General features: G+C 36.7%; 1 protein-coding gene across 3 annotated transcripts in view; it reads left to right on the top strand.

Annotated features, from left to right (window-relative positions):
• CHUK (component of inhibitor of nuclear factor kappa B kinase complex) overlaps positions 1-12,427 on the top strand; it is a 43,196-nt gene that overhangs the window by 467 nt on the left and 30,302 nt on the right. For all 3 annotated transcript variants that reach the window (XM_059398341.1, XM_059398339.1, XM_059398338.1), the window contains exons 2-8: positions 5,853-5,947; positions 8,413-8,527; positions 9,192-9,261; positions 10,362-10,450; positions 11,618-11,707; positions 11,850-11,974; positions 12,161-12,268. In XM_059398341.1, coding sequence (XP_059254324.1) covers positions 5,853-5,947; positions 8,413-8,527; positions 9,192-9,261; positions 10,362-10,450; positions 11,618-11,707; positions 11,850-11,974; positions 12,161-12,268 — 692 coding nt within the window. The remainder of the gene's footprint in view (positions 1-5,852; positions 5,948-8,412; positions 8,528-9,191; positions 9,262-10,361; positions 10,451-11,617; positions 11,708-11,849; positions 11,975-12,160; positions 12,269-12,427) is intronic.

Raw genomic sequence — 12,427 nt, 5'->3', positions numbered from 1 at the left:
TTGGGTGTGCGAGGCAGATGCACATTAAAGTGCGTATTGCGAGCATGAATGGGTGAGAAAATGGGACTGAAGAAGGGGGTTGACTGTTGGAATGTGTGTGTTCATGTGTGTGCTTGGAGGCTATGTCGTATCTGTAGGGGCTGGAATAGACCCGAAAGGTTTCGTGGGTCCACAGTTAAGCATTTGGAGGTATTGGGTAGGCTTCAGATTTGGGGATAGGTTCTGGGTAAGGAACAGTGTGAGGATCAGCTGGTGAAGTGATCATGGCTTCCTAAGGGAAGGAAGTAGTAGATTGGGTGTGAGGTGCTCTAGTAGAGACAGTTAACTTCATACTCAGGAATTTTGCTTTAATTTAATTGAAAATGTTTAACTATTTAGCAGCAGTTAATAATCATGTTTGAGCTATGCATCGTTCAGCATAGCAATAAAAGCTATGAACCCTTTCCCTAGCAAAATGCACACTTGCACATCCCCACCACCTTATGCATTGCCATTTGAGGGGGGTCATGCTCTCCTGAAGGACATTCACAAACCTTTTAGAGATATAGATCCTTGACTAATATTCCTTGCAGTACAGGCTTTATCCTGTCATCTGTAGAAGAGTTAAAATAATTATTTACATCCTGGGTCTGTTTGAGACTTAAATAAGATAATATGTGTAAAGCTAAGTACAGTACCTGGCCTAAGTTTAGCCCTCAAATGTTGGCTCCTGCTGCTGCTGTATTGTTGCTGTTTTCATCATCTTTACCATTGTTAATTGACTTTAAAAAAAGGAAATGTCAAGATAAAATTGCTGTCTTTGAAAGATTGAATGGAGAAATAAATTCAGGATTTGCTGTCTTAAGGAATAGGGGGTAGAGATAGAGAGCCCATAATATAGGGTGCGAGGTAGGGAACATTAGAGTATAACTGGGAGGAATAGGCATGTTTCTCTGGCAGTCACAATGACACATGTCACCGAACTGAGGAAATTTTGTGATGCAGCTTTCTAGATAGATCATAGGAAGACATCTTGGAGAGAGGGAGAATGAGAGGTGAAGGACTAAGGTGTTGAGTGCATTGACAGCTAGACAAGTAGTAAATTTAATAATTCTCATAATCAGAGAGGACATAAGGCACTCAAAGAGAAAAGAGGCAACCAGGTATGTTACCTATGGCCTTGTTTTCTAAGCCTGCCCATTAGCTTGGTCATAAGAAAAAAAATATCCTTGTTTTTCTTGGTCCTCACTGGGGATAGATAGATCAACACATCACTTTTTAAAAAGAATTATAGTAAAAAAAATAATAATAAAAAAATAAAATAAAAAGAATTATAGTAAAATATATATAAAGTTTACCATTTTAACCATTTTTAAGTGTACAGTACAGTGGCATTAAGTACATTCACATTGGTATGCAACCATTACCGCCATCTATTTCCAGAACTTTTTAATCTTACTGAACTGAAACTCTGTAATCATTAAATGATAACTCCCAATAACTCCACATTGTCCCCGCCTCCCCGCAACCACACTTTTACTTTCTGTCTCTATGAAATTCATTACTTTTTTCTTAAGATATTATTTATTTGACAGAGAGAGGCACAGCATTAGAGGGAACACAAGCAGGGAGAGTGAGAGAGGGAGAAGCAGGCTTCTTGCTGAGCAGGGAGCCCAATGCGGGGCTCGAACCCAGGACCCTGGCTGGGATCATGACCTGAGCCCAAGGTAGAGGGTTGATGACTGAGCCACCCAGGCACCCCTGAAATTCATTACTTGTTAAATGGAAGAGATTTGGGTTCCTCTAGAATTCTAGAAATATCTCGGGAACTTTTCCAGGTATCTAGACTGGGACATTTGACAACTGGGCCTGTAGTGAAAAGAGAAGCAATACTCTGTCCTAAGAATTGGAAACGGCATGATTACTTTACTGTTTATTTATTTATTTATTTGACAGACAGAAACCACAAGTAGGCAGAGAGGCAGGCAGAGAGAGAGAGAGGGAGGGAAGCAGGCTCCCTGCTGAGCAGAGAGCCCAATGCTGGGTTCCATCCCCGGACCCTGGGATCATGACCCGAGCCGAAGGCAGAGGCTTAACCCACTGAGCCACCCAGGCGCCCCAACATCATTACTTTTCTAAGCCTGACTTCGCATTTTCCCTTAATAGCTTTAAATAACTTTGTGTTTGGGTGGAAGCCTTGTCCTAGTATTTTATCTACATCTCTCAAATCACAGTGAGGAAGAGAAAAGGATGTGAGATAGTTTATTATCTGATTATTATACTGGGTGCTGATGGTACCCAAGTCAACAAAAATATTTTTCTGCCCTCAGGGAGATTTCAAGTCTAGTGGGAGAGGCAGACAATGTGGTAACCTATATAACAAAGGTATTTATGAAGTAATGTGGAAGCTTGGCGAAAATAACTGAAGAATTCTTCCTAGGGAATAAGGTAGCACTTTTCAGAGTGCTTATGTGTTTGGGAAAATTAATCATGTGAAATGCTTTGAAAAAAGAATACTGTGGTCAAATACATTGGGTAAATGCTGTATATAACATTGTTTCACTTGGAGAGTCATAACCCACATTAGCATATTAAAAGCTCTGAGAAGCACTTTAGTAAAGAAACTAAACTTTGTATTTTCCAGTTTTTTTATTGTGGTAAAATAGATAACATTTATCTTTTTTACAGTACTGTGGCATTAAGTACATTCACATTGTTGTGCAGCAGTCACCGCTGTCTGTCTCTGAAATATTCTCATGTTTTAGGGCTTAATGTTGTTCATGGTTCTACTAAATTGTTTCCATGGTGGTAAAAGCTTACATGGGACCTGGCTACAGCCAGGTACCTGCTCAAAACAAAAGAAAGGTTGAAAGGAATAAGGACTGTATTTAAGCTAGATTGTAGTGTATCCTAACTCCTTTCTTTTTTCTCTGTACATGGTCTATCTTATATCTAGCTTCTTCCCTTCACCATTCTTCTGCCCCCATTTAGAATATCCCATACAAGTTAATGTCTTGCTTCCTCTTCTATATTATTTATACACACACACACACACACACACACACACATTTTTCCCCCCCGTTTTGTCGTGACTGCTGTTCCTGGGCCAGATTATTACTGTTGTCGGAATGTAATGAGGTCTATTTCCTGTAATGTGCATCAGGTTGGGTTTAATTTCAGTCAGAATTGGCTAAATTACTAGTCATAACTATTGTTGGGATCTTTAAAATGTCGTTCTGAAGAGACCTGTAATGGGATCAGACTCAGTCATTTTTTGCTTCTGTGCTATGATGTGTTTAAAGTTTGATTGTTTCTTCTCAAGCCACTTCAGAACCTCAGAGTCTTACTCTTCATAGCTTTTATCTTTTCTGAGTATTTCTAAACAAAAATTGTTAGTTCCCTAAGAACCTGGGTGACAAGTGTGACTTTTTCTTAAATCACTAAAAAAAGTAGAAGAGATTTGGTTCATTCTATAAAGAAGTATTTGTTTAATTATTATTAAAATTCTCAGTTAAAAGTATGTTAGAACTAAGTATATTAGAACTGTTCTATGTTAGAACTCAGTTCTAAGTATGTTAGTACAAGAGGTCTTTTATTTTTTTTTCCTCTGAGAGGAAAAAAAAAAAGGATCTGTCTGATCTTCTTGAGCATTTGACCTGTCAAGATTTTTCCCCCTTCTTTTTCTTTTTCTTTTTTTTTTGTTGCTTTTTATTTTAATTCCACTAAGTATATGGTGTGATATAAGTTTCAGATGTACAATATAGTGACTGAACAGTTTGTACATTACTCAGTGCTCATTAGTATTAGTGTACTCTTTAATCCCCATCACCTATTTCACCCATTTCCCATCTACCTTCCCTTCTGGTAACTATCTGTTTGTTCACTGTAACTTAGAGTCTGTTTCTTGGTTGTCTGTCTGTCTGTCTCTTTCTTTTTTGTTTCTTAAATTCCACATGTGCGTGACATCATGGGTTTTGTCTTTCTCTGACTGGTATTTCATTTAGCATTATATTCTGTAGCTCCATTCATGTTGTTGCAAATGGCAAGATTTCATTTCTCTTTATGACTGAATAATATTCCATTTAATACTACATCTTCATTCATTCATCTGTTGGTAGACACTTGGGCTGCTTCCATAAATTGGCTATTGTAAATAGTGCTACAGTAAACATAGGGGTGCCTGTATCCCTTTGAATTAGTGTTTTTATAGTTTGGGGGTACATACCCAGTACAATTACCATCATAGGGTAGTTGTATTTTTAACTTTACAAGGTACCTCTATGTTGTTTTCCACAGTGGCTGTATCAGTTTGTATTCCCATCGACAGTGCATGAGATTTTTCTCCACATCCTCACTAACATTTGTTGTTTCTTGTGTTTTTTATTTTAGCCATTGTGACAGGTATGAGATGATAGCTCATTGTAGTTTTGACTTGCATTACCCTGATGATGAGTGATGTTGAGCATCTTTTCATGTATCTCTTGGCTGTTTATCTTCTTTGGGGAACTGTCTATTCCTGTCTTCTGCCCATTTTTAGTTGGCTGATTTGTTTTTTGGGTGTTGAGTTATATCAGTTTTTACACATTTTAGATACTATCCCTTACCAGATATGTCATTTGCAAATATCTTCTCCCATTCAGTGGTTGCCTTTTACTTTGGTTGATTGTTTCCTTTGCTGTGTGGAAGCTTTTTATTTGATGTAGTCCCAATATTTTATTTTTGCCTTTATTTCCCTTTCCTTAGAAGACATATCTAGAAAAATGTTGCTATGGCTGATGTCAGGGAAATTAACCCCTCTGTTCTCTTCTAGGATTTTTATGGTTTCAGGTCTCATATTTATGTCTTGAATCCTTTATTTATTTGTTTATTTATTTATTTAGCGTGCACACATTTGCGAGCAAGAGGAGGGAAGACAGAGGGAGAGGGAGAGAGAGAATCTTAAACAGGCTTCATGCCCACCCTGGAGCCCAACACAGGGCTCAGTCTTACAACCCTGAGATCAGGGCCATGACACAAATTCAAGAACCATATGCTTAACTGACTGAGGCACCCTGGCACCCCTGTTTTTAATTCATTTAGAGTGTACCTTTGTGTATAGTGTAAGAAAGTGGTCCAGTTTTACTCTTTTGCATGTAGTGGTCCAGTTTTCCAGCGCCATTTGTTGAAGAGACTATCTTTTTCCCTTCGCATGTTCTTGCCTCCTTTGTCATGATTAATTGAGCATATAATGGTGGGTTTATTTCTGGGCTCTCAGTTCTGTTCTGTTGATCTCTTTGTCTATTTTTGTGTCACCATACTGTTTTTGATTACTATAGCTTTGAAAACGATTTTAAGCCTGGAATTGTGATAGCTCCAGTTTTATTTTTCTTTTTTCAAGATTGCTTTGTCTATTCAAAGTCCTTTTTTTGTGGAATCTTTACTTAGGGTTTTCTGTGTATAGTATCATGTCATCTGCAAATAGTGAAAATTTTACTTCTTCCTTACTAATTTGGATGCTTTTTATTTCTTTTTGTGATCTGATTGCTGTGGCTAGGACTTCCAGTACTATGTTGAATAAAAGTGCTGAGCGTGGACATCTTTGTCTTATTCCTGACCTTGGGGAAAAGCTCTCAGTTTTTCCTCATTGGATATGATGTTCGCTATGGGTTTTTCATTTTATGGAGGCCGGGGTGAAGGTTAGTTTTGAAGCATTGCTTTAATTGTCTCATGGTTTACCTAAAAAGGCGTTGACTTAAGAAAGCTGTAGATAAATCTGTTTAATTAGTAAAGCTAAAGAATTTTGTTTCCCCAGGTTAGCATTTCTTTGATAGCAAGTAAATCTACACAAGAACCTAATTAATATATTTTTCTCTGTTGATTTTCGATTTTGACAGGAACTGGATGTCAAAATAGCAATTAAGTCATGTCGCCTAGAGCTAAGTACCAAAAACAGAGAACGGTGGTGCCATGAAATCCAGATCATGAAGAAGTAAGTGTATTTGGTGACTTGTATTTCCCCAGCTCTGCAGCCTAGGAAGATATCATAGGGAAGGAAGATAAGAATCTGTTCTTCTCAGGATCTTTTGGAGAATGTGTCTTTTTTCCTCATCAAATATATATGTTCTATTTCAAATAATAGTATCACATTATGATTAAGTAGGTTTAGTTTTAAAAATCAGCTAAGGGGGCGCTTGGGTGGCTCATTTGAACAGTAGCTGCTTTTGGCACAGGTCATGATCTCAGGGCCCTGGGATCGAGCCCCAGGTTAGAATGCCTGCTCCGTGGTAGTCTGCTTCTTCCTCTGCCCCTCTCCCCAGCTCATGCTCACTTTTTCTCTCAAATAAATCTTAAAAAAAAAAAAAAATTCAGCTAGGAATTATTAGACTCCATTCTCTGTGGGCAGAATCTTTTTCTTCTGGGTATTGGACAATATTTATCCACTATACTTTCTCATTAAATATGATCACTACTCTCATTTCTTTACTCTTACCTACTTTTGTTGAATAGTGTGTCTTTTGCTTCATACAAAATTACCCCAAAATGTAGTGGCTTAAAACACCAACCATTTGGGGGCACTTGGCTGGCTTAGTTGGAAGAGCATGTGACTCTTGATCTCAGAGTCGTCAGTGCAAGCTCCACATTGTGTGTAGAGATTACTTAAATTTAAAAAAGAAATCCCGACAAACATTTAGTATCTCACAGTTTCTGTGGTTTAGAAATTTGGGAGTGACTTAGCTTAGTGATTCTGACTCAGGAGATCCCTCGTGAAACACCGTAAAATGTTGAGTGGAGCTGCAGTATCCACTTCCAAGCTCATTTTTATGGCTGTTGGCTAGAGGTATCAGTTGCTCATCATATGGGCCTCTGCAGAGGGAAGCTTGGATATTTTCATGACATGGCAGCTAGCTTTCCCCAAAGTGAGTGATCTGAGGAGAAAGAACAAAGTGAAAGCTCACGTATCTTTTATGATCTTTTCTTGGAAGTAATATCTTTTCTACCACATTCTGTTTGTTAGAAATGAGTCACTAGGTATAGCCTACCCTCAAGGGGAGGAGAAAAATTAAGCTCTTAAAGGGATAAGTGAGCATATTTTAAAATCTGCACAAGTAGTGTGCTAAGTGCTTTACAAATAATTCTACTTGTCACAGCAACCCTATTTTTAGGTGTTATCCCTGTTTTAAGATGAGGAAATTGAGGGGCACCTGGGTGGCTCAGTGGGTTAAAGCCTCTGCCTTCGGCTCAGGTCATGATCCCAGGGTCCTGGGTTCAAGCCCCACATTGGGCTCTCTGCTCTGTGGGGATCCTGCTTCTTCCTGTCTCTCTGCCTGCCTCTCTGCCTACTTGTGATCTCTGTCTGTCAAATAAATAAATAAATAAATAAATAAATAAAAAGAAGAGAAGGGTTTAAAAAAAAATTAGGAAGTTGAAGTTCATAGAGTCATAAAACTGATAGCTAATAGAATCTGGATTTGAAATAAGTACTTTCTGACTCCAGTATCTTTGCTCAGTTCACTCTTAAAGTACTCAGACTTGGCTATGTGGCAGAATCACCAGGAAACCTTGTTAACAGTAAAAATTCTTAGACCCTGCACATGGAGAATCTGTTTTCTTAGGTCTCTAGGACCTTGTAATCTATTCCAGTTTTGAGATCCATTGCATTGATGATGATGCTGATAGATGATGGCTGGGATGATATATTGTTAAGTTAAAAAAAAAAAAGATGTTAGAAAACAACATATAGTGAGATTTAACATTTATTTAAAAATGTGTTTATGTACAGATTGAAGCTAGAAGGAAATATGCCAAAATTTTAATATATTACCTATGGGTAACATAAGTGATTGTGGGAGAACCAATATGATAAAGACTTTGGAGCCAGACTGCCAGACTTGAATCCTTACTTGACCACCTCCTTGTTGTGTGATCCTATATTATTTAACCAATTTGTGCTTTTGTTTTCTCCTGTGTGATGAGACTATTAATAAGTCTACCTATAGTAAGATTATTGTGACAAGTAAATGAGTTAAAAGTATGTGAAGTGAGTACTGTTTGGCATGTAGAAATGTAATAGTAGTGACTGTCATAGTATTTTTATCTGTATTTTATTTATTTTTAAAGATTTATTTATTTATTTTAGAGGGGGTGGGTTGAGGGAGAGGGAGAGAGAATCCTAAGCAGACTCTCTGCTGAGCCTGATGCGAGGCTTGATCCTACGACCCTGAGATCATGACCTAATCTAAAATCAAGAGTCAGAGGCTAACTGATCAAGCCTCCCAGGTTCCCCATCTTATTTTATTTTTAAAATTATTAATTCTTCATTATACAAATAAGAAATTAGAATATTATAAATAATGCCAGCCTTTCTTCCACTGCCCCCCAATTAACTACCATTTCAAACCCAGTCTCTTTTCACTGGAAAAAAAATTTTTGATTATGTTTTCCCCTTCTTGTTAGGTTGAACCACGCCAATGTTGTAAAGGCCTGTGATGTACCTGAGGAATTGAATTTTTTAATTAATGATGTGCCTCTTCTAGCAATGGAATACTGTTCTGGAGGAGATCTCCGGAAGGTAGTATGGATGTTTTGAGATGATGAGATAGTAAATCATGAACCTTAACAATGCTTAAATCCTATTTAATATGATAATCTAGATTAATAGTCAGTAGACTATGGCCTGTTACCTGCTTTTGTGGTTGCTTTTTTACTACAACATCAGAGTTGAGTAATTGTGACAGAGACCTGTGGCCTGCAAAACCCAAGATATTTACTGTATAGTTCTTTACTGGGAACATCTGCTAATGCCTTATTGAGAACATGCATTTTTTTGTAGGTGGTGGTGTTTGCAGGGTGGGAGTGTGTTAGACCAAAATGCAATATCTAAGGTATTTCTAAAGAAGTTGTGTTAAAAAAAAAAAAGATTTTTTTTTTCTATTTTAGATCTTTCTCATCTCATTTTAAATTTGCCATATGACTATTAATAAACATGTGAGGTTTTTTTCAACCTTTTTCAATTTCACATACTTTTCCCCTTTATCTTTACTTGTATAAGTCTTGTCATGAAATTAATTGTCCTCAGTATGGTTTTAGTAATTTTTCCCTTCTTACATTTTCTTAATTGTGACTTGTTTTCTTATTTGAATATTCTGTTAGTGTATAGTGATTAATGTATTGCTACTACTGCCCAGCAGTATTGGCAGTATACATTTTTAGACTTCTTTTTTTTTTTTCTTCAGTTACTCAACAAACCAGAAAATTGCTGTGGACTTAAAGAAAGCCAGATACTTTCTTTACTAAGTGATATAGGTATGTAATCAATTTGAAAATACTATCATAATTTAATGCCCGTTTGCTTTATAAAAGGATCTATATGCTACTTGGACATTAAGGAGAATTTTTGATGTATTATACAAAGCATGCACTGCTACCATCTATAAGAAATTATCAGAAAATTTTAACTGTTGCTGTTGATGCTAAAACTAGGATATTTTGTTATTTTTTGTTTTTTTGCTAGGAGTCCACTTTTGACTAATAGATGTTCCAGTTGCTGACAAAAAATTGGTGTGAAATGACCTTACTCAATTTTACTCTCCCTCTATCCCTCTCTGCCTAACATAGTAATTTTATTTACCAGTGGCATTGCATCTCATGGTTATTGGTCCTCAAGTCAACTCTTAGGATGAAATCTTTTTTTTTTTTTTTTTTTTAAAGATTTTATGTATTTATTTGACAGAGAGAGACCAAGCAGGAAGAGAGGCAGGCAGAGAGAGGAGGAAGCAGGCTCCCTGCCAAGCAGAGAGCCCGATGCGGGACTCGATCCCAGGACCCTGAGATCATAACCTGAGCCAAAGGCAGAGGCTTAACCCACTGAGCCACCCAGGCGCCCCAGGATGAAATCTCTTTTTAATAAGAATTATTCCTGAAAAATCCCTAAAATTACATGCACTTAGGTCCTTGGAAGAAGGTCAGAAGCCAAGAATATATTTCCCTATATATTTTGATTTTGCTTCTATTCCTAGGTCATGGAGGTCAAGTCTAGTTGAAGATGATTTAGGTGGGAGGGAAAACAAGGGGGATTTATTTAATTCTGCAGTATTTTTTTTTAATGTTAACTGGATTTTCTGTTGTGAGAATCTTAACTGGTATAATATCATTAATCATATAGTTATGATGGTCTTTATAAATATGAGCATCAGAGGGGTGCTTAGCTGGCTCAGTCAGAGGAGAATGCAGTGCTTGATTTCAGGGTTGTGAGTTCAAACCCCAACGTTGGGTGTAGAGATTGCTTAAATAAACGAAATTTAGAAAAAAAGTTCGACTGTCAGAGTATATCTGTATAAAATGTGAGACAGATTTATTTTTAATAAATTTCTGTTACCTCAAAATACATTTTAAACTTTATTTAGGGTCTGGGATCCGATATTTGCATGAAAACAAAATTATACATCGTGATCTAAAACCTGAAAACATAGTTCTTCAGGATGTTGGTGGAAAGGTAGGTGAAACCTGAAGAAATGTTACATGCCAATTGAATACAGTCTTCCTGGTGTAGTCTTTGAAGTCTGTTGTCTTTCCATAGCATTTTATACTTTTTCTATCCCAGCCTCATTACACTGAACTGTGGTTTTGTGTTTAGATGTTTGTCTCCTCTGCTAACACAATGGTTCCATTAGAGAAGGAACTGTGCCTACCTTGCTCACTTCTGTTTTCTAATATTGTATCTAGTAGAGATAATAGGCAGTGAGTAAAAATAGTTTGTTAATCCCTTACAAAGCACATCCAACGCACATCCTGAATTTAGTTAAGTATGTTTATTTAACTATGTTTCTTATTTAAGAACAAACTCATCCTCCTCCCCAAAAATCCTAAGTTCTATATTTAAGTAAAATTCAAAATCTTGATTTCTCAGATTCTTAAATGAGTCATCTTGAGGAGAACCAGAGATTATGCATTGATTCCTGGAATACTTGTATTTATTAGAATAATTTAAACAGTTTTCTTGTGACTAGCACTCAGGTTCCACTCCAATAAAGATGTAAAACCAAGAGTCCGAATTTTGAATTGGATTGTGTGGTCTTTAGTTGATGATGGTGGTGGTCAGTTGAAGGAGATGAAACCTTGATGGTGCCTCTTCTCTTAGGAACCTTTCATGTACGATTGGCAGCAACTGTTGCTGTTTTTTGTTTTGTTTTGTTTTGTTTTTTGTTTTGTTTTTTGTATCCAAAGACTTCAGGATATTCTTGGAGTTAGACTTACTCAGTGGTATGATGCTTTTTCAAGTTTGGAATCATCTTTACCTTTCCCTTCTGGTTTAATGGATCAAGCTTATTCTGAATATACCAAAATAAAAACTAATGATTTATACTTAATTTTTAAGCATTTTTTTTATCATGTATCAGTACTGTGTTAGATTCTTTTGTTTCATTATTTCATTGACCCTAATAATAATTCTGTGAAGTAAGGATTGTTGGTAATACCATCATTTAGGAAACAGAGAAGTAACTTGATCAAGGTCACATAAGCAGTGGAGCTCAGGCTTGAAATACATTTGTGGTATTCCAGATCCTAAGCTCTTCCCCACCACCCTCTCCAGAGCCTTATAAGGACATTGTTGGCTCTCCCTTCCAGAGTTCTCAATCATTTAATACTTATTGTATTGCAGATTATGCATAAAATAATTGATCTGGGATATGCCAAAGATGTTGATCAAGGAAGTCTCTGTACATCTTTTGTGGGAACACTGCAATATCTGGTGAGACATGGATTGTTTCTTTGAATTCAAGTGTATGGGATTCATGTTCTTATTTCTGAAGGTCAACTATAGTAGTTCAGAAATAAAGTAGCTTTTCTCTTACAGTGTTGATGTTTAATGCATTTTTGTTTTTCTTTTTAAGGCCCCAGAACTCTTTGAGAATAAGCCTTACTCAGCTACTGTTGATTATTGGAGCTTTGGGACCATGGTCTTTGAATGTATTGCTGGATATAGGCCTTTTTTGCATCATCTACAGCCATTTACCTGGTAAGAAATGGAAGAGAACTTTGGTTTGTTTGATGGGAATAGAAATTTTCAGTTAACCTGCTCTTTTTCCTTCCACTCCCGTCATATGGCGTAATTGCCTTTTAAACAAATAATTGACTAAAAATAAATGTCAAAAAATTATAGTGTGTGAGAATCAGTTGTCAATTGAGGTAACTTGTTTTATAGGCATGAGAAGATTAAGAAGAAGGATCCAAAGTGTATATTTGCATGTGAAGAGATGACAGGAGAAGTTCGGTTTAGTAGTCATTTACCTCAACCAAATAGCCTTTGTAGGTAAGTATATTTTAGTTGAGGAAGTTCACCTTGGTTTCTTAAGGGTTATTAAAAAAAAAAAAAAACCAGTAGAATTGTTGTCTGTTTGAAGTAGTACTGTGCAGTAAAACTTTCTGTGATAATGAATAAGTTTTATATCTGTGATGGCCCCATGAGACT

This window comes from Mustela nigripes, chromosome 4 (assembly GCF_022355385.1).
Source record: "Mustela nigripes isolate SB6536 chromosome 4, MUSNIG.SB6536, whole genome shotgun sequence".
NCBI lineage: Eukaryota > Metazoa > Chordata > Mammalia > Carnivora > Mustelidae > Mustela > Mustela nigripes.
The sequence above is the reverse complement of the archived record's forward strand: the minus strand, read 5'-3'. Positions and strand labels throughout refer to the sequence as shown.